At 35.7% G+C, this 23,777-nt stretch overlaps 2 protein-coding genes across 3 annotated transcripts; both read right to left on the bottom strand.

Annotated features, from left to right (window-relative positions):
* Positions 1-102: 102 nt before the first annotated feature.
* LOC141902108 (vitamin D3 receptor B-like) lies at positions 103-12,044 on the bottom strand. 2 transcript variants are annotated; one of them, XM_074790124.1, is made up of 6 exons: positions 11,923-12,044; positions 8,818-8,938; positions 5,998-6,168; positions 5,666-5,811; positions 5,038-5,164; positions 103-4,407 (listed from the first exon to the last, which is right to left on the bottom strand). In XM_074790124.1, exons 2-6 carry the CDS (start codon positions 8,930-8,932, stop codon positions 3,536-3,538), a joined length of 1,431 nt encoding a protein of 476 aa, XP_074646225.1. In that variant the 5' UTR covers positions 8,933-8,938; positions 11,923-12,044; the 3' UTR covers positions 103-3,535. The 2 variants fall into 2 exon arrangements, with proteins under 2 accessions (XP_074646225.1, XP_074646997.1); XM_074790896.1 differs by having other exon boundaries at positions 5,047-5,164.
* Positions 12,045-12,085: 41 nt separating this feature from the next.
* On the bottom strand, positions 12,086-21,826 carry LOC141901349 (USP6 N-terminal-like protein). Its single transcript, XM_074788941.1, has 11 exons — positions 21,691-21,826; positions 19,927-19,984; positions 18,333-18,492; positions 17,789-17,912; positions 17,598-17,705; positions 17,398-17,507; positions 17,090-17,204; positions 16,577-16,631; positions 16,320-16,414; positions 15,973-16,138; positions 12,086-15,897 (listed from the first exon to the last, which is right to left on the bottom strand). The coding sequence occupies exons 2-11, from the start codon at positions 19,934-19,936 to the stop codon at positions 14,789-14,791; spliced, it is 2,052 nt and encodes a 683-aa protein (XP_074645042.1). The 5' UTR covers positions 19,937-19,984; positions 21,691-21,826; the 3' UTR covers positions 12,086-14,788.
* Positions 21,827-23,777: the final 1,951 nt, after the last annotated feature.

The following is a 23,777-nucleotide window of genomic DNA, read 5'->3' as shown; positions in this document are numbered from 1 at the left end:
CATAAAACTGTACCGGAAAGCGTTATAGTTAACCTATACGATTCCGCAAGATAAAGTTTTAGACGGCATAAAAAAACAAACTGACATTTATCTAATGGCCAAGTATGTAATAGTTTATTCCGACTCAAATAGTATTTCATACATGGGATAAATGGTCCGCAAGGGTTTTTACTCAGAAAGAATTGCACCCAAAAATCAAAATGCTCCAAATCTTTTCACAAATTTTGTTTCGCGACTTTGAAAAAATATGACCATGTCAAATAACATTTCTATCATCCCAAAACTAACGATGACTGTAGTCAAAACAACAGATGTACAGATAACCTCTTTCACAATACAAAATTTGGTATTAAGTCATCCGCAGAGAAGTAATTACTCATAAAACATTGCCAAAACTCCGATATTATGCAGTAGTGTTTTTACGTGATCATATGGATCAACATTTATATCATTTGAGCTTCTTCTATCACTGATGTGATAGAAGCTATTTTTGAGCTTATAATATATCACAAATACATTCATGAAGTGGACCTAAAAAGCATCAATCTATATTTTAATTTAACAAAATTTTTTTTTCTAATATGGACACTTATTTCTGGATGTTAAGATAGAATGTGTCTACCACATCAAATACATCTTTAATTTCTAACATACATATCAACTAAGCGTTACCGAATTACATTCTGTATTCGCACAGAGTTCAACCTAAATAGCCTCTATTTTGTAACAATGCCAATCCGATATGAAGTCCCAAAACCAAATGTACAGGGAAGCACTAATAATTCAATGCTTCAATCTAAGGAAGTCACTTAACAGTATTATCATAGAAACATAGACCATTGATTTTTTTTATTTACCCGCGCCCATTTCTCAATAAGTCAAACAAATGAAACTTCACCAGGCGAAAACACTGTCTTTAGGAGCCAATCATAAAGTACATGCACATACATGGACAGGGCCGGGGTCCAAAAGAAAAGGTGTCTTTTAGATACTGCAGCCATCTAATAGGCTACTATCAGGGTCCCATCCTCATTATTGGATAGTTTTGAAGAAATATATCAGAAATTATATATGCAATTCCGAAAATGATGAGGGTCAAATTTGCTGGTTTTAGTGATCTTTGAAACTCAACAAGAAGGGCAACCTCAATGGGAAGGCAGGGGTCTCCTGAGCCAACCATTAAATCTGCCCTGATGGAGAGGTTAAAAATTGGTAAATTTTCCTCATGAACTGGCATGTAATTAAATGTTTACAATTGCATACATGGGGCAAGGCATCGGAAATAAGGAATATTTTGTGTACATACTTTTTGAATAGCCCCAATGTCACTTCAATATTATCACTTTTTCCTTTTTGCAATTATTTGAATTTGACATTTAACGCAACTGGAGATTGATACTTGGATTAGTTTGCTAATGCATGCAAAATCAATAGAATGTTACCAATAAAATATCAAAATGTAATGAATTATAATAACATTCTTTGTCAAAAACCCAATTGTTAGTGGAAATAAATGGACGGCAATATTCCTACATCATCCGGGAAAATAAACATTGAATATATTTACAAACTCAGTGTGCAGTAATAATTTATCTGGTCATATTATGTACATCATTCCTCGTAGTAAGGGCCTATATATTATTGCCATGAGTTTTCTCAACTTTTTTTGAATGAATGGGTAAAACAAATTCTTTCCAAGTTGCATACAAGAAATTTCATACCTGAAAAGTCACCTGGGGTACTGAATAACAGTAAGTATGATTACACTTGATTGTATGGTAGAATACAATGTGAATAATCAAATCACCCTTGAATTGCATTGCACCGAATTAGCGCTAAAAAACAGATTTCTAATACACGGTTCATACTATTCAGTAATTCCAGAATAATACAACAAGGACTTCTTGAAGAGTATTTAAGCAGTAAGTGTCAACATTCAAGGGGGTTAATATGAATTAATCTATGTATACCTTGCTGATTAAGCAAGGAACGTTATAGACTGATTTGCTTCAGATTGTGAATGACTTAAATACTGACTTTAAAGATTTTTTGGGAGTTTTCAAATTTTAAGGAGTTTCAGAATATTTCAAGGAATTGAGGAATAGTATGATTGAACTGTAATATTTCATGCTGTACTCTCATACAGTGTTGAAAACATCAAAGCAGGTTTTCAGGTTTTCAGTTATCTTAAAAATTCTGGTCTTTCATCTGCAGCAGGTTTAAATTTACCAGGAAGAAATATAAATAGCAGTAAATGTGTATATAAACTGAAAACTTGGATACTAAATTCCTTTTCAATTTTTACAATTCCCATTTTTTCATATACATGAATCCAACAACAATAACAACAGTTTTACTATGGTAAGATACAGGCAATATTTCCTTCAACACATGATTTAAGTGTAACAATGATTATTAAGAACAATAAATCTTAACAGTACAATGTAGTTGTGCATAAAATAAAACTACAATGGCACACATGGCACAAATTTGGTAAAACGGTATTTACCTAAGTATTGTGGACAGTTAACATTTCCTAGAAAACATTTTGATAAGACGTTGCTGAGACAAGTGCAATTTAACAATAAAACTTCATCAAATGTGAAATATCATACATGTATACATGTACAAAAAGTATACACTTTATTTGGCACGAAAGTGGATTTCTAATAAAAACAGTACTGGAAAATGTTAAATTATTGAAAAAATGTGCAAACATGAAGACATACATTATTACCTCACCCGAAATTCATGTAAACAAGACAGGCACCCACTGGGCTACAGGTATCCATTCAGACACAATATACAAGTCTAAAACGTCACACAATAGTACACGTTCAGAAATTGTGAGTAAAAAATAGCTGCATAATAGAATCAATAGACGAATATCCTAAATTGTATAATATATTTGGAGACAACCAATGATATGAATGGTTTACATACAAAAGCGACCACTGCTATTCAAGAAGCATTGCAACTGAATGGCTGAAATGATAGACTGGCTCTTTATGAAAATTACCATTGGTGACAAATATTCCTACATGTTCTTACACTACCCCTCGACTTAAAAAACACAGCCACAAAGATTTCAAATTTTATGCATTTTTTGATGAGCACTTATGTTTAAGATTGAAAACATAACGAACTGTCACTTCAAGAACAACAGTAAGCTTTAACTTAGAAATAGAAAGTGGATGCTTAAAATGAAATCACATTGATTTTAAAGCATCATTGATCTCATTTTTATCAGAAAAATTCACACCACTTATTTCTAAAATTGCACAATTCTGTGGTTAATTTGGGACACTGGAATGATTATTTGAGTTTCTAGTCAACATAAATATTGATGATAAAAATATATAGCACAAAATAGAATTCAACAAAAATGACTTAAAATTGTAATTACAAATCAACATACTGGGTATACATGTGTGTTTGGCACAATAAATCTTCGCCACATGAAAAGGCACCGACACAATTTTAATGACATTTATTTATTTATCACCGACTGGTTTTTCTAGGAAAATGCTACATATTACGTCGATAAATTGAACAACTCTCGTAACAACGGTTCGATATCATTAACGTGCATCGAGCTCAATAATTTAGCGTGTTGTTCTTTTATAATTTGTAAATCCATCAGCTTCACGATGAGTTTCGGGAACAATTGTTCACCGGGTCGATGGATTTCTATATAACGTTGTAAAATGAAAGCGAACTTTTCTTGAGCGCGTTCGTTGTATAGTCGCGTTTCCGTTTTGAGTATTTCAGCATTAAAGAGACAGATAACCGTTAATAGATTCAATATACAGCGATCGCCACGAATCAAATTATTCACAACGGATACAAATTTGATGTAGCCGCCGTACAACTTCATAAGCTGTTCATTACCTTCCATTTTGAATTGATTAGTTTTAACGATGTTAGCTTGAGGCTGTTTGTGCCAAATAAACCAACGTTCAGTCTTTAGATCAAAGTACGGAATCGATGTGATGAGCAATAATTCAATGGCGCAATGTTTCAGAACTTCGATCTGATCGACCAAATTAAGCACGCAGAACATTTTAATCGATTTCGCTGACTTTATGATTTTACGGATTGACTTATCGGCCATGTTTACGATATCTAACGTGCTCGGAGTTTCGGTAAGTTCTGTGTTAGTCGGAGTATTATACATGACGTCAAATGCATCATTTAGTTCATCGATGAGCTCCAACTCTTCAGCTGTGATTGAAAATACATCACTATTGCTAGTGCTAGGCGGAGATTCGTTAATCGTAGAGCTCTCCTCAAACGCGTTGTCATCATTGATTTCTTTTTTAATGTTTACAGGTAGAGATGTATTACTAGCGGATACTGGATGTTCTACGAGACATGTTGTGGATCTTCTGCGTTTCTCATCATCACCTGCAGTTTAAAACAGATTGTGCGTGACTATTATGAATGACGTATTACTCTTTATAGATATATCCACTCATGCTACATATTGCAGTTTCAATTACAATCTAACAGCTGCGCGAATAGCTTTCTAACCAATACAGTATTTTGTTTTGACCCCAAACTGGTTCGTTAAAAAGTGATTGATTTTTCATGTTGAATAATATTGAACAATATCCATCAATAAAATTGGCCCAAATACTGCGGAAAGCATGCCATTCATCGAATAAAAGCCACTTATTAATCCTTTCAGAGTACTGAGCAGTTTGTACATGATGATCTCTAAAATATCCATACATTTATTTCCAAACGCATGGATTGTACAGAGATCAAGTGACTACGATTTGTAAGGTAGATGATTTCATATGGAAAGAAAGTATGACATGATTCTACGCAATGTTAGACATGCACTCCCCAATATGAATGAATACCGGTATGTCAAATATATTATCTATCAGTAACCATGGTAACATTAATCCGTAGAAATTGCAAAGAAGTGACCTATTTTTATATTCATTACCGAATGCTCTTTATACAAGTGTTTTTATTCAATCTAATTAGGTTTTTCAAAAGCCAGTGTTGTATCGCAGGGATAATTACCATTTTTACTCAGAATCATGTGCTTTTTCATACCGACGGCAAAACATTTATTCAAGCGACAACTTTTACAGTAGACTCTCGTTTCAGTATTCACCTCACACTTCCCTTGACACCGACCTTTGATAATCTGAAAAACGAAAACAAGCAATTCACCTCGAGACAGGTTACCGGTTAGTTGGTTATTGTTCTTTTTTTTATTTCTCTTTTTCTTTCGTTATCTTTCATCTATGCAGATTTTTCACTTTTATCGGGTTTCCCTACTTATTTTTCTTATAACGTTTATCGTCTAAAGAAACTATTGTACAAACTTTTTTGAAAAATGAAGTATTTATCTTTTATCGGGTTTTCATTGTTGTAACAATTACTATTCAAACCTCCATTGCATTGTAAAAATTCAGAGATAGCGAAATAATGTCTTACATAATGAAATATAGCTGTGATAATGGGTTTTCTACAGTTAACGTTAATTTAGTCGTTCAAATGCTCCGCAGAATCGGGACAGGACTAAAACAGGCTGGCAACCAAGCAGGCCACCATTAAGCCAATTGGCGATGAAAAAAAAAAGAAAAAAACGACACGTTTTCCGAGAGGGAAGGAGAAAACACGGATAGAAAATACTCTTACTCACGCGGAAGGCCATACGACGGAAAAACGCTTTACAACTTTCGCAGCTGATTACGCCGAAATTACAACCGATAGCCTTGTCACCGCAAACGAGGCAAATCTTATTCTTCTTAATTTGCTTCATCGGATTCGCTGTCGTAGTCGACACAACTGAAAGAGAGAATGAATCTCCTGAAAACAATGTCGTTAAATGAACATCTTTTTGTCGTAATTATTCAATATACGGACCTTCATGAAGCGAAGTAAATAAATAAATCAATAAAATAAACAAATAATTTTCGACCTCGGTTCGAGCGAATACACCTAGATCAATTATTCATAGAAAAATGAACTCACTTTGTTGATTGAAATTTTGCATTAGGTCGTTCTGAGATGAACCCATCTCTGAGCTCGACGCTGTCGAATCAACCAAATTCGCGTATTCATCTGTATATGAACGGCTTATTCTGCGTTCCTGCTTTTTCTCAACATCGCTCGATGATATTTCATCCAAGGCAAAGTCCTCGGCTGAAAAATAGAAATTTCATTACTAATTAATTAGCGCGTAGTTAAACCCCGCAGAGATACGAACGCCCGAAGCAACCGATCCATTATAATCATGTATCGTCGGATATGAACGAGTAGATTTAGACTCGCAACAGATTTTAATCGAGAGACGTTTCGAGTAAAATTCAAAGAAATGAAGATCAAAAGCATTAATAATAATAAGTCGGAATCAGATGATACTATTTTCATGATTACGATTCCGCATTATCTTCGAAAAGTCAAAGAAGTAACAATGTCAGCCTATCCCCCTCTGGGTTCGAACGAAAGTTACCGATGCAGTTAACCAAAAAGCAGTTAATACAAACATTTCCGACGTTTTGTCACAGCATAACGGCGACATAAATGATATCGTAACGATCCTGAACCGATGATGACCAAACACGATACCATTTACAGCCGAAACGAGAGAGAAATCATAGACTGCATTAAATAAGGACACGGTGTGCATATAATATAACCTCACCAGCCAGACAGCTGCTGCTGCCGATTGTTTAGTCAGTTTATTAATAATATTCATCACTTTATGTAAAATTTCCATAAAATCAGATTAAACTAAAAGTACATCTCAGCTATCAGTAAAGTGTTCATTTAAAACAATTAGTTTCATTTTTTTCGCATTGTGATTTACTCAAACGGCCTAACGCAGGAGGTTGTCACTAACGATGTATGAGTCCACTATCAATGACAACTATTCCTCTATGACCTATATTTGAAGACAAATCTACGCCGATGCAAAAAGTAAAGTAAATGCTCGGTCATTGACCCAAGCTGTACTAGGTTTTTACATTGTGTGATCTCACATAGACCTCTATATACTGGTATGTGTATAAATCAATTCAAGATCTCTTTCTTGGTTGGTTTCAAACTGAAACAAGGTAGGCCTAACTAACTGGAAAGTTTATTGACGCCTTGATAAATAAAACTTACCCGGTATAGCTTCATATCGTCGAGGATAAATGCAATACAAGGTAATATGAATATCATATAAATATATATATATTTAATATCAAGGATCATTTAAGTTATTTTGGATTTGAGTAGGTATATTGATAATTGAATTCAATTGACCAGTCCAGCCCAAATGTATTGATGATATGGTGCACATCCTCTCAAAAATAAGTATAAAAAATTATGAAAATTGAAATAAGTGATGAAATATACATAGGCCTATGTAAACACAAAAATTTACAATTGCAATTGTTATTCTGAAATGCCACAATATTGATGACATAGCGCACATTGACTCATACGCAATCCCTTATATAATGCATACTAGATATATCTATATAAATATATGTAATAACTGTTTGTACGGTGTCAACAATTGATTTTCCCTATTTCTATGCTAAAATGGAGTCTGGTAAGAAACTAAGAAGTGTAATGAAACTCCAGAAGATTGTAATTGTATCCATTCAAATGCTGTCGACATTCGCGTGATTAAAATTGGAATAACAGCTTCATCCCGTCAAAGCTACTAATTGAAATGAATACTTACTAATCACCTCTAAACCAAACCATAACTCAACAAATTTATCCGAAACTCTCAAATCGGTTTCATTAATCTTATCGGTAAGCCTGATACTAGGACTTACAATGGCGAACATGACCAACAAACTGAAACCTAACAAAAATGATGCGCATTTTTCTAGAACTGAGCTACGAAGGTATTTTACCTCGGATGATAATTCGAGTAATGAGGTCAACGTCCTCCGCCGAACACGTCTGCGCAAATGAAAAGATATAGAGAGCGTAGAATACCCTCAATACTCGTGACTTCATCCAAGAGAAATCAATATGACGATGCGTGCTAGGTGCGTAAATATGTGACAACGGTGCGCGTTGAATTTAATCATATTATGCTAATCCTACCCTCAAACCCATTACTTAATAGCAAGGGATGTATCATATTAACGTAAATTACAGCTTCGTTCTATAGTTTTCTTATCGAGACCTTTTTCTAATTATTTGAGAGTAGTGCGAATCTGCCTCCCGGAATTCCGCAAAACTCATCCGATTGAAATAAGAAAATGTCTTTTTTTTGTGTTTAATCCGTTATATATTCATAATTTTACACTTTTTTCAATGGATCAAGAAATTAATCATGGACCCTTTTTTCAAAAATTGAAATGCTGCTATTTTTGCTATTTTGATTTATTTTTATAGTACAGTAGGGGAAAAGTAATACTTTTCCGATAATTTTCAGAACATCGACGTGTCTTACCAGGTGAGCAACTGAAAAGTTTCAGTCATTAGCGTAGCCGATTGAAAGAATCCGTATGTCCAGTAAGTGGTTGATACCGATTGGTTTTCGCGACGTGTCATCGACAAATTAAAAATAGCCAATTCTGTCTAGTGTCCTTGACTCGCTAGAGTACACAGACTCGTTATACTTATTAGCATTCAAATGTTACAACAGATGTACATATTCATTTAGTTGCCAGTTCCGCTCGTAATTAGGACCTTTGAAATCAAAATCCCAAGCGCAACATTTCAGAACAAAAATGAAATAAACTGCATATTCATTTATTCATGAAATGAATGACATTCAAACTGTGTCAATGAGAACACAGTGTCTCGTCTCGGCCCCTCAGGTTTATCGATATTACGTACCATCATCTGATTTTCGATTCACATCTTTAGATATAGATTCTTTTGTTCTACGTCGTTCTGCGTCGAGTTCATTTTGCATGGTTGAACTACCTTCATCCTCGTTATATGCCATCATACATATCTAAAATGGGTGAATCGAGAAAACCAGCCTTACTGAATATGTCAGTTGACACACACTTCTGGGATAGAGACTAGAGGCTCACAAAAGAGAGTGTTTACATATGAATGGATAGTTTTAACCTTCAATTTTTATTGATCCAGAGAAAACGTCATTCATAGCAGCTTAGAGTACAGTTGATTTATCAATCCGATATACGTGTGTATATCGATATACATGGCACCAGGCAGTCTATATCAATTTTTGATGGTATATATTCTTTTATCTAAAAGCCAGACAGCCTCAATACCGTCCAATCTGTCGTGCCACTCTCATTTGTGTAGCACCACAGCAACGCCTACTGTAAATCAGATAGGGCTTACATTTCATCTCGTAATTCTAATATCCTGTCTCAACTGACTGAGTTTCGGATCTCATTAAACTAAGGATAGATAGCAGTAGAATAGAGGGAGGGAGCAGTAAGAGGGAGGGAGCAAAGAAATTGTTTATATATTTGTATATAGAATGACAATAATGACATTCAAAATTCAAAAGACTTTTTGTCCGTCCTTATAAAATGCATTAACATTATTGCTAACATTATACCTGGCCCTAAAGCCTAGCGCACATCGACAAAGCGACTGGAGACAACTAGTTGCTAGTGAGCGAGTACCCCGCGCACATCGAAAATTTAGTAAAAACCAGCAACTGCGTGGCTCATGCCGGTCGCTAGGTCCGTAGCGCACACATCGACAGCAACTGAGATGTGGTTTAGCAAATATTCTTGAGGGCATCACAAGTCACGTGACAAATAGCTTTGTTTTAGTCAGTTACAACCATGTGTTGTTGATTATGGAGCGCTCACATCGACGGATATGAGAGCAACTGAGTACAACTAGTTGCTCAAAAGTAGAACATGAGCAACTGGGTGGAACTGGAGATAGATGGACGCTAACCAGTCGTAAGCTCGCTCACATCGACAAATTCGAGCAACTGATTGTATCCAGCCAGTTGCTCTCATGCGCCGAAAACTGCCTGGCAACTAGTTGTCTCCAATCGCAGTGTCGATGTGCGCTAGGCTTAACTCATTTGGCCCATACCTGGAACGGACCTATTTGGCCCTACTTAGAATGGACCAAATCAACGTGCTACATTCACACATGTTTCTAAATCCGCTGTTATCATTGGTCCAGCTAGACCAGGGCTCCTGGAGTTGTTTCTATCCCAAAAAAAATTCCCTGATATTTCCCTGGTCCAGATCTCAAATTCCCTGATCGGAAATTCTGATTTCTACAAAAAATGTATTGGTTGAGAAGCAACTGTGATTGACAGGCAATTAGGCCTAAACCAAAGTATTACAGAGAAATGGTTTAGGCCTCTTCTAAAATTAAAGACTTCAGCGTGCTTCTTCGCTAGTCTACAGACTAAATTTAGCCTAAATTTAGTCCAAGAATAAATGTTCTAAATAATGTAGTGTAAATGCGGCTATAAATCCTACCATCGATTCATTTCAAAACGACTTCATTTTCACTGTTTACCTACGAACGGTTGTTCTACGATGATCATTCAAAAAGGCAAACAGAAATAGATCGCCTCGTTCCGAACCAACTACATCTAACACAGTACTGATACATATGCTGCAGAATTAAAAGCAATGCACAAAAATCTCCAATCAATCATTTTCAATCAATTTATCAATTCAGCTAAGAGAGTGGGTTAGACAGATCTCATCGGTGAACAGGAAATACGAAAATGGGCCTTATATGTCGCCTCAATGATCATGCTTAAGTCTGTGCAAGAATGGCCAGCTAGGTATTTAAGAGTCTTCCCATGGACATACGTGGACAAATCAACACCTGACTTTGGTTTATAAATTAATTTCGTTAATCAGTTTCAAATTAGCACTAATTTTTGCTCATTTAACCGAAGAATTCAACCCTGCCCGCTATACAGAGCAGAGTCAATTCTCTATTTCGAATCAACTGCTGGAGCACACCAATATATTCCTGCATTACTGAGGAAAGAAAAATGTGAGCCAGAAATATCGCTGCGGCAGAGAAAACAAACATTTTATCATAAAATTCTTGATGTCGTTTTTTCTTTTGGATTCACATTTGAATTTGACACCATTATTTCATTCCAGTTTTAGAAAGTTAGTTAGGCCTACCGTACCAGGGTAGTTACCCGCTATTCGTCAGTAGTGGACATGCTTATTAGTTAGATGGGCTTTTACAACATATATGGCTTGTTAAAATATCCAATCAAGAAACTTAGACCGCGGACAGGTTACCAAATAATGATGGCGGCTTAGCTCGCTATGGTGCCGGGATGGTCAGATTGACAGTATTGGTCAAAGTTTCCGTCCTATAGGCCTAAACACTCTAGACATAACAACCATCGGCACAGCAACATTCAGGTTAATTATGTCACAAGTTCCAATATACCAACAATATGAATAGGTCTATATATATTGCGAGCGTGACGAACGGCTTTTGGCAGTTCACTAATTTGGCCCCCAGTAACGGGTAGTAACACAGGGGCTTGTCACAATTTGATGGAGGATGGATGATACCAGTATCCCTTTATAGAAATATTTCTTTTTTATTTAAGGATACTGGTATCATCCATCCTCCATCATTCAAATTGTGACAAGCCCCTGTGGGTTGTGTATGGGCTCAATCTACACTCTAACACTACGAGCTCCGATTATTGTAGACCTTTGTCCTGCTCCTGAGCTAATAAACGACGCACATCGATGACAGCTAATCAGACTCGTATGTGCTAAACTCCCCTACACGACACCACAACCAATGCAGTGTAGTACACGGAATAGTATATAGGCCTACCGTGTACGGAAGTGTAATATTATTAATCAGTAAATCAGTAACAGTATGTGTGAAAATGAAGACGGCTTAAATTTTGATTTTTAGGATCTGCAAGGTGTAGGCTTTATCATCAAGAGATTGAGAAGCAAGTGATGATGGCAAACTATAAAAAGAACAACGTACTTATTGATGGCATAAAAATCCAAACTTCTCGTCACTATCGAAGCCGAGGAAGAGCAGAGAGTCGAGAGAAATGCGATAAATCAAATCCAGGTGGCAGCAGCTATCGGCCCAAAAAAAAATACAAATCAACACCACTTTTTTAACTATACATGTGATTATTTTATTGCATTTTAATGCAACATACACCATGATTGCTAACTCAATAATAACAAAATCTACTTACGGAGATATTTTCACAAAATATTAGATAACCCCAATGTGTGTATTACAGTAGGCCTACACCAATTTTGGAACAAGCCTATTATTTGTACAAATTTGCATATCATCAATAATCATCAGCATCTGCATGTACTCACGAAACCACATATAACTTATCTAAATTTTTTTTTCATCGAAAGCGGAGCTGAGTAATTAAAATGTATGGGTACATACCATCGCTTTAATCAAATCGAAAGGAGTATATCATCAATATTAATTATATATCAAATTTTGAGATCACATCAGAATATGTACTCCGATTGGCAAAAAATTGTAGAAAAAGAAATAAATTTTCAAGCAATCAAATTGAAATGAAATATGAACAAGTATCATTTCAATAAGACAAGGAAGATTTTAATTATGCCTATTCTAGAATACAAATCAGATGGAAACATTTTTCATTACATTATTTTCATGAAGACGTAATTTTCATTTAATTAAATAGCAGGGTCCGATCTAAGCACTTGTCCGATTGCCCGGGACAAGTATATTCTCATCAGGGCAAGTAGGTTATCATTATCACTTGTCCCCCGGGCAAGTGCAATTTTATGTCACAAAGCTTTTTTTCCCATTCGACACAACGGATTTCTTAACGCATTTCATTTTCGCGATAAAATGGAAGATTTTTCAGAAAAGGAATCATAGTGCCACCAATTGGACTGCCTCTGTAGGGCAAGTAGCTTTTGGAGGGGCAAGCAAAATTTCAGGTATGCTTGCCCCCTGGGCAAGTGGCTTTCATTCCTTAGATCGGACCCTGAAATAGGGCTAAAGCAAACAGCAAACATTTTCATAATTCCTACAAGCATTGGATTGAATATAAACCAAATTATTGAACATGATTTCCTAACAAATACAATAATCTAATTAGCAAAACTCAAAAAACCTTTTCAGTAAAAAAATACATTATAACTGTATTGGGTAAATAGATATTCTTGAGCACTAATACATGGTATTGCACTAAAAAATCAATTGAACAATTGATTCAAAAACTGAATAATTTCATGGCGAAAAAGAATTCAACACCAGTAAAACCACTATAGACCAATTGAGAAGAACTGTCACATTATTTGCTCAAAGGATCAAAGTGACTATAATGTTTAACAGTAGTTCCATGTCTTTCACAATTTCCCAGAAAAGCACCCAGTCTACTTTAAGAAATATAACTTAAAAGACATTATTTATCAACAATCCGCACCGATAATTAGGACATAAACATAAAAGGCTACAAATGTTTCAAAAACATCACCACCTAAGTCATTGACACTGATTTTCAATGGCGCTTATCATCATCAGAATGAAACATCATCTCGATTGAATTTACATCATAAAATCCGACCTGCTCAATGAGTCTACTGCATAGATTCATGAGAATAAGTGCAATTACATATAATCATAAATAAATTCACTTCAGACTAAGATTCAGAACTTCCATAGCTAAGATTCAGAACTGACAACATTTGGTTTTATTCAATACGATCTAATGTAAATTCTTAATTATCCATGAGTAATAAAATAAATAACGATACATACAAAATTTATGGAATATTCGCCCATTTTCAACAATCCCAACTACTTTATATTTCATTTATTTCGAATATTTGTCCATGCATATTCATTAGAAATATCAGTACATGTACACATATCAGACTCGACATTGACGTACTGAATGGAACTCACTCCAAACATACAGCCAACATTTCTAGCACAATTATCAATAAAGCACAGGATACTCATTTGCAGGACACACAATGCATGAATGAAGCTAAAATATGTTCAATCTACCGCCTACGAGCATTTACTAAACACTTCTATTCATATAAGTTGTAAAAAGTCAAGAGATAAATTTCTAATACAATGATATTTTCTTATATAATACAACAATGTTTGTCATATATTATTATCCTGTACATGTATCATATATTAACTTTTTCATCACACGTAAAGACACGCGCATACACACATATACTTTTAGTTAAAAAGCAGAGATTAATATCTAAAATGTTTATTTATGTGCACCTTAAAAGATATAATTTACAAGTATCACATGGTTAGTTTTATGGTAAACCTGGTTAATGGTTATATTAGTTTAATGATTATAGAGTTTTCAGATGCGGCGCTATGGTATACCAAGATAAACAATATTCAACAATTTCCATCCCTGAAATCTATAAATCTCAGAGTTCACATTGATCTAAGAAACTCAAGTCGATGATAATATAAGCACATTATGGCAGTTATCTTAATAATGTTCATATGTTTTACTTTCTGATTGAATTTGAACGTTCAAAATGAGATGTATCGTATCGAAGTAATAGGATACCGGCAACGCTACTGTAGTAAGTGAGGATTCCACCAACCTCGCTAGAGGCACTGGGTTACATACAGCGCTTCAATTCTTTATACGTTTCGATTAAATTATCGAAAGGCAACTTTTCTGATTAGTAGATCGTTCGGTAAAATCTATACCATACAGTGAGAAAGTGAATCTTATATCTATCCGATGACTTGTTTGACAATTTTCGTATTTGGAAGCCTAAAAATCAAGTTCAAATTTCATTGAAAATGACCCCCTGTTTTGTAGCGGCATCTGGTGAGTGCCGGTACCCCATTAGACAATAGTTGGCCCGACAGTGCGAGCTACAGGTGTTGTAGGAGTTTGGTTTCCAGATTCATATCCATTTATATGAGTCTCCTGATAAGTGACGGTATTGTCCTGCGCTGATTGTAGTCCATTCAATGGAACGACTAAAGGTAAGTTCATTTGAACGTGCACAAAACTACGCTGCGATGAACCACGACTGTAAAACGAAGTCGAATCATCTGGTTCTCCTCCGTCCAGTGTTGTCTCTAGCGTTGTCTCGTAGACCGTTGAACTAACCATCGCCGGTACGTTATCGTATTGCGAACTCGGAGAAGTCGGAGTTTTCGCTTTCGGCGTTCTCGGTGAATCCGGCTCGACGATTCGTAGATCAGGCGACGACGGCGTTTTTACTTTCGGAGTTCGCGGAGATTCCGTTAAAACGGCGCCGTTGATCAACGTCGCGTAACCGAATTCCGGATTCATTTTGCTCGCATCGAACTCCTCGACGCTTTGAGCCTGCGGTGTTTTACTGCGCGAATCCGGGCTACGTTGCTCGTAGTTCATGAACATCTGACCCCATCCGGTAGGATCCATATTGACGTTCAGACTCTGATGACCGAAGTCATTTACGCTCGAAGATAAAGATGAATCGATGACATTCGCGGGTAACGACATGAATTCTCCGTCAAGCGAACCCGTCGGTGTATTACCTAATCTCGACTCGCCGTCTAATGATAATCGATGACTACCGGTCTGAGATGTCTCGGCCAGCGAGAATCGAGAATTTGTCATTGTTGTTATGGATTCGATTTCTGAAAAGTCTTTTGAATGCTTGCGTAAAGAAGACCGCTGCGGAGGATTATTAGCAATCTCATTGTCCATCGGATTTATTTTGTTACCGGTCAACTGATCGTAGGTCGGTTCGACCCAAAGTCCGAACGGACGAGTAGGAACCTCGCTCGGCATATTAGAATGAGGTCTAGGTGGTGGAGGAACATCCATTCCAGCTTTTCTTAAATCGATCATAACTTTAGTAAGCACATCGACCACGTAATCATCTTCGTAACCAAAATCCTGCTCTAATCCTCCTTGCATAAACTGAACCACTTCTTCCATTGACATTCTAACCAGTCGCCCTAAACAATGAAATATTTCCAATCATTTTAGATAAATGCAAAAATGACGTTACGTTTATTTGTATAAAAACTTACGTCTATGCATCTTGAGGAGACAGTACGCCATACAAGTCAATAATTTCTCTCCTTCTAACATAAAAATATCCCATAGTCGCAAGGTCAATGCGAAAGGGACTCTGTCCAGAAAACATTGTAGAAACCATTTAACCGTGTACAAACCACAGTGAATCTCATTACGGTCCTGAAATAAAAACAACATGATAATAATACACTGACATTCAAATACTGGAACTGGAAACAGCGTTTAAAACTGAGAACCCACAATGAAATGTTTCCCTGAACTTCAATGACAAAGGCTGCAACGTTATGGTAATAAGGCAGGATTCTATATCTAAAAAGGCCATGAAAGAATATATCCTTACCAAGTGCTTCTTGACCTTTGGTATAAATGCCTTCAGTACACGATCATGATGTTCTTGGAAGCGAATCAGTTTTGGAAAACCAGGCACAAAGAAGCCTTCGGAAATACAAAAAAAATTCCAATCAACACCATATGCAGTATATAAAGCAGTAAATATATATGGTAGATGAGATATTTTTGAAGATGATTATAAAGCAGTAAATATATATGGTAGATGAGATATTTTTGAAGACGATGAATGAGTATTCACGTACTTACCATGCATTCCATGCTTCTTATTTGTCAATAATGCTGATAATGCCCAAAATGCATCCTATAACAACAAAAAGTACTTGTAATAGAGTTAAAAATAACAGGTCTTATATCGTATAAAGATAATACCAGCAGGGTTCATCGTAGTAAGGCTGAGGCAAAAGAAAGCACTTTTTGTAAATAAGGCAAAATAACACTTATCATTTGAGACTTCGGCCCTCATCCTAATTCACAATATTAATCTTCAATTTGTGATTAGTGGACTATATACATGAGGACAATGTATTAAAAGTGGAGTATGGGCTATTATAGACAATACATTTATACAGGCATTAATATTGGCCTGACACATAATTGTAAAAAATAACTTTGGATACCATAAGTCAGAAGCAAGCACTTTAATTAAGGACCTTACTAAATTGTTTCATAAGTTAACACTTTTAAGCACTTAGGAGACTCACTCAGAACCCTACCAGTACAACTGAAATCCGGTTTTGATTTACTAGTAAATGAACCTACTTCTTCATTCAGATACATCAGTAAAAGTGCTGCTATTTGACTCATGCCTTGACAATATCCAACCTCAGAATTATACATAGAATATGCTGCCAATACATGAAATAATGCTTGCTGTCTGAAATACATAAATTAAATCATGTCACGATCATTTTGAAAAAGAAACAACATCACAACATTTCAAATGTAATCATAACTGTAACAATTTCATTTGGCAATTGCCCAAGAAACATTAGGAGTGGCAAGCTTGTTGTCAGGTCAAGGATATAGATAGAATGAAAAAAATCTCAATAGAAGTGTGTACTGCTTACTTGACATTGTATCTTTCACGAAACATAACATGATTTCTATAAGTACGATTTACATCTAAATCTATTTGTCTTATATCTGGTGAATGCTTTCGAGCCCCGTCACGCATTTTCTGGAAGAAACAAAAATCAACTCATATTTGAAGAAAATCTGTTCTAATATCTAATAGAACAGTTCGACATTAATGAAATGATACACTCACTATGTACACTCCTGATTGCATCTTTTTAGTCTTTTCGACATCCAACAGCCTTGCCCACACATCCCCTCGTAATGGATCAGGAATTCCTTTATATATCCTTCTCGTTAACTAGAATACAAATAACGCTCAAATCACATTCCAAATTTTTTTTCAAATTTGAGAATGATTTATTTTCCATTAAATCTACAAACCTTTTCACTGGGATAATACTTTTTCCACGATTTTACCATTTTCACCCATTTTTTACGCCGAATGAGTTCGACTTGTTTTGCTTTCTCTTCAACAGCCCGCGGAATATTCGGCAGCGGTTTATCGCTACAAAGATTATTTTTAAAAAATACCCACGCAATTCAGACATCGTATGAATATTCAAACTATTTATAGTCTTAATCACCATAGCAACCAGACAATGACAGCCATAACGATTACTAGAGCAATAAGAGAAAGAAAGATGTATTTTCTAAATAAAATTCGAAGCATTTTATCTAGATAATGTCATGTTTTATATCTAATTTGAATATATATTGTAGTTATTGTCTCTACAAATTTACTACGTCAATGGAATGAACTATATTCATTACGTTTATTTATAGACGTATTTCTATCAATGGTAAATGTGACATTTGATTTTGTGTGATGACGATAGTAACTGCTATTAATAGTAATCAGGATTAATGGTATTTGCTCACTTCCTATATTTGAATGTTCCACATATTTTTAACGATGATAACTTACTGTAGGAACCCATAGCGATCAGTTACGTGGTATATTTCAAATTCCGGATCCTCCCAAGGATCGATCTCGGCTCCGTCTTCGCGACCTTTGTCGTATTTTTTTACGATCTCTTCACGCTCGCGATAAGCTCGCATGAAAAGTTCACGTTCAGTCAGTTCATCTGCAATTCAGCATAAAACACATTTTTCGAATATCTTTAGTAATTCATCACTGGTTACTTGAAAAAGTTAGATTTGAAATGAATGAAGGTTTGGTAATAATTATCTTCACCGAAGTATTTTTCTGTGAAATTCTTGTATTCTTTAAATCACTACCAAAATTATCAGATGTATGGCTATAGCTTGCGGTACAAGATGCAATCCTTTATAGAGACTACTGAAACCATATGTTACAGCCACCAGCAGGATGCCAAAATCAATAACAAATCATCATTCTTCACATAAAATCCCAACAGCCAATAATCAACTGCTTTGTATTCATCGCTATTATGTGTTTGTTTTCGAGAAGAGAAAATTGAAATGTGGGTGTAAAAAAAAATTAAATGTTCTAAGATATGACCGATCACCTCAAGTAGATTGAATCAAACAGGGACTGAGATACAGTAAAGTTTCATCACTTTTTAGGACATTTATATCTATTATTACAAAGAATGGCTTATAATTTAAGATACGACATGCACTCTGGAGTCCATGGACAGGAGGTAGACGTGGTCAGATCGTAATAAGGCAATCTGTTCATATTCTAGCTAGATTCATAGCCAGTACTAATAAAGCTTTGGTAGAATGAATGTGATGCATTATCCTCCTCAGTCTCCAGGGTTTAATTGAATTGATTTAGAGATATAGGGTGGCAGCAGCCCGATGTGTGCATTAAACAGATGCGTGAGAGAGAACCAACAAAAAATCACACTAAAAAAAACTGTTTCACCAGGCATAAAACAGTAGTAGTAGAATACATGCATTATTCCTATAGAACATATTACACTGAATATTGGTCGGTGCTTATAATCCTAAATGATTTAAAATCAACATGCTAATGATATGATCAGCAGCGCTCAGGAACCCTACAAACTACCGTTTTGTGTAACTACTGACCTCCAGTAATTTTCAGTTTTTTCCTAGTTACAACAACTGGAAAAAGATGTTTAATTAACACATACGCGACTTCTAATGACTTCTTATTACATTGTATTTAGTCATTGATATAAATGATACGTTTAATATGTTTTGTGTTTACTATGAGCTCTATATAGAACATACAGTGATGATTATAGTACACAACTTATGAATGGTTACATAGTACCAAAAAAATATACATAAAAATAACTTTAGCTTGGAGCAATAAATTCTCACTCCTATTCCGAGGCTGAAGTTAGGTAGTTTTTTCTAATCTATAATTATCTAAAGATATCTACCGTGGATTATGAAATAAAAGGGCTGTGCGGCAAACACAAATGCTCGGTGACATAACGAAGAAGAATAAAATGTGGCCAATTAAATATTTAATAAGATGCTGATTTCAATACTGCGATGTTAGAATAAGAACTAACTAAAATGAAAATGGCGTTATGTTTTGTTAGCAAAGATATACTCACAAGTAGTCATGATGTAGATCCTTTATGCAGTACATTGTTCATAAAATCAGTAAAACATCTGAAATTAAACAAATCAAATTACATTTTTTCAAACTAGATTCTGTTGGAAATCTCTCGTTTCAATGCATTAAATTTGAACTGGAAGTTACTGTTACCTGACAAAATTAGGGATAAATGAATTTGCCACTGAAATTTAGTATTCATGATAAACTTACGACAAATCTTAATTTCTAAAAATATTTTCTTTCAATTTTGATATTCCATTCAAATCTATCAACGGAAGGTATATATTGCATAGTTAATAATAGAACTCATATTTTCAATATCTTTCAATGCAATATAATCTACAGATAAGTTTAGAAATAGAAAGACTTCAAACACTGAGGATGACCAGCTGTAACTGACTCCGCATTCAGTACAGCTAAATATAAACTACACTGAGTAGGAATGTATAGATCCAGCCAGGCAGATCATCATATATACTACTTACGTAGCTCAGAGATGACCATAAGTACATGATGTTAATACTAAACTATTTATATCCCAATACCGCCTGAGGCGACAAAACGATATCTATATTTCTATTTTTGTCACCAACACAAAAATAATTATCAAGCATTTAATTTCTATAAGGTGAACATAACATAGGCCTAAAAACAGATATTTGATCAATAAATAGAATTATAAATCTTCATACAGAATGAACTGGACACCTTTTTAATTGTGTAGAACCTTACAATAATGTTGGTCTAGCTACTAGTTAGTTAGTTACCTAATCGTTGGTGGTAAGCTTTTTATAATCGGATGGGCTTATGTGGTTTGTGAAAATATCCGATCGTGAAACTAAACCACAGACAGGTTACTGACTAACTACTAATATACTAGCTATAATGAAGTATATAGTACTATAGTAGTAGTTAGACAGGTAGTTAGTTACCTAATCGTTGGTGGAAAGCTTTTTATTATCGGATGGGCTTCGGTCGGGTATATGTGGTTTGTGAAAATATCCGATCGTGAAACTAAACCACAGACTGACTATTAGACAGGGTGTATGTACTAGGTCTAGGCTAGGCCAACTACTACTTCGATGTTGACAATAATGATAATAATGTGCTTTTCTATTATCATCTGTAATCAAACGAAATCTCGGTAAAAGTGCAGATCCGCTCCTCTCGTGATTGACGCAATCCACTGAATCAGTGAATCACAGTATCCAGGCTAAATCTTTCTAGTGAAGATATATCAAAATTAACCAATGGCAATGTATGAATTGCTGATGACATTTTGAATCTGAAACAATGATATTTAATGTAATTGATTGAACCGTTTACGCGGAGAGGTGCAGATCTGCACTTTTACCGAAATCTTTTGAAAAAAAGGGTAAACATTCAAAATAACAATTGTTCAGTCATCACACACCACAACAAAAAGTCACAAGAATTTTACTGTTTTTAGTGTTCGATGAAGTTGTAGAAAAGGAACGTTGGTAGTATGTCATATTTTTGTCAGGCCAAAAATTTTGCCTCCTTTGTAGGGGCCTACTATGTATATGAATCATAATGAAACATAGGCATGAAGTTTAACTACCCCAGGCACACACACACCGCTAGGGCTTAAACGATGGAATGGGGATGGAGTCGGAGACGGTAGGGGTGGATCATCGACGAATGCAAGAAAGAGGATCGTTGCATTCTATCTAAATTTCCATTACAGAAGTGAATGTGTAACTAATTATTTCATCGCCGTCCACAAGCAAAATCTTACCAGAAAAATCAACAGCCTTCTTCGTCTGTTATAAGCCCGAACGAGAGCTGGACGAATGATCCAAAACAGATAGAATCAATCACTAACTTTCGACCTGATCCGATGATGAAAATACGACGCCATCTTAGATTTAATGTAGAGGACAGCACATTATGGCACTAGGAATCGGACAACTGGAACGGACGGGTCATTTTCATGCGCATCGATGCGTATCGACAACGTGCGCGGGCTTGAAACGGGAAACGTCGAGACATACTCAACCTTTATACGACTGGCCAGTGGTTCGAATCCCAATATATGTCTCATGTCTTTAATGATACCCTGATACCCTTCCTGTATCTTCGTCTTTCGAGCGGCGTCGAACGGCATGACTCGAGGGCTCTTCGGGTTTGGTGGGCGGACCGACGATTTAGGGGGTGGTGGGTCCGGACTTCCCACAGAAGATGCCCTTTTCCTCACCAAGACAGAGATTGTAAAAACCTGCAAATTTGACACCATACTACCCCTCAGAAGTTGTATCTCTTCGGGTGGATTTCTTCCAACACCGAGGGTGGCTGCTCTTTCCGAGAAATTCCTTTTCTTTTTTCTTCTCGACCCCGGCCCGCCTTCCGATTTTCCTAGATCCACCCCGCAATAGACGTTTAAAGTTATACGTTTTATAACTCCATGATCGGATCCGTTGAGATTAGTTTTGAAAAATACTGCGTGCTGTTTTTATTCATTGACATCAAATTCAACATAGATTCACGCAATCGTGATCAGACAGAGCATAGAACTCAAAGTGCTCCGGACACAGTTTACAGTAGCAACCATGAGATGATCACGGTTGCTATGGCGGTTATAACTAGATTAATATTAAGCTTTTGTAACTTGTCATAGAACTGTTGGTGTTTATTGTCTGCAAGCTTTACACAACTTCCCTCTTAGTCATGAAATCAATCAATCTATGATTGCCTCAAATATAAACAAATCAAAAGTTATCACAACTTAAATCGGGACACTTGGTAAAGCCCAATTAATGATGTCTGGCTTTTCTGTCAGCGATATACTCGGGGATATACTACGGGTTTAAAATAATACTCTCAACTTCAAAACCCTGTATGTGGAAACAGTTCATACAGAGTATAAGCCTTAGTTTAAAATTCTGATTAATTTATTTAAGGTCATGTGACAATCCGCTCTTCTTCAATCTTAGTAGATCGATTGCAATAATGTATCAATGCAGTCATTAGACGCCGGAATATAATGAGATCAAATATTCAGATTTATACACACTAGGATATTAATTCGATAGAGTTGTATTAATTGACCAGTACAGAATACCTGGCGGTCATATCTTACTGTGTATTATTGCCACACGGCTGAATTAATACTTTTGTAACTGAACAAAAGCCAAACGAGAATTACCTTAGCCGCCGTCGTTAGGGAAGCATACCTGTTAAAGGCCAATATACGCCTTTTCTTTATCAACGAACTCGAATGACTGAAAAACACTCGGTACACGCGGGAATTTTTTTGTTTTGTTTCGATCAAATAAATGTGAATTAAAAGAGAATCAATCAGATCGCGTATCCAGACTGCGAGGGAGCGGTGTGTTGAGTTAACGTCGTATAAGCTATGCGGATCGGGAAAACAGTTTTGAAAAGGTAAGCAATTCTACGCATAGGTCAATCGACGCATATTACCAAAAATTATAAGTAGCGTTATGAAATTGTCACGATCTATTTTGGATCGTGGAATATTGTTGATAATTTGAATGGATTGGTTAATTTCCGATGATACAAGCAAAAATGCACGAGGAAAATCAATATGTAATGATTAATGTGTCATATCAAAAATACCATTCACAAAAAACCAAAAGATAAACATGGGGAATGAGCCATGGTCGGAAAATGTTATTTTATCTAATTTCTTATTCTAATTCTAGTCAGATTTGAAATAAATTACTGTCGTTGCCTGTTGAATATAATCAATCATGGAAGTCGGAACATCTGAGGTAATTGAAACTGTCGTAACGGCTATTAAACCCGAATCAAACAGTCACGATGCTCACGAAGAACCTCATCAAATATTCCAAGAGGAAAATC

The sequence above is a fragment of the Tubulanus polymorphus genome, chromosome 1, assembly GCF_964204645.1.
Source record: "Tubulanus polymorphus chromosome 1, tnTubPoly1.2, whole genome shotgun sequence".
NCBI classification, from domain to species: domain Eukaryota; kingdom Metazoa; phylum Nemertea; class Palaeonemertea; order Tubulaniformes; family Tubulanidae; genus Tubulanus; species Tubulanus polymorphus.
Note: the sequence above shows the minus strand (reverse complement) of the source record. Positions and strands in the feature narration are given on the sequence as shown.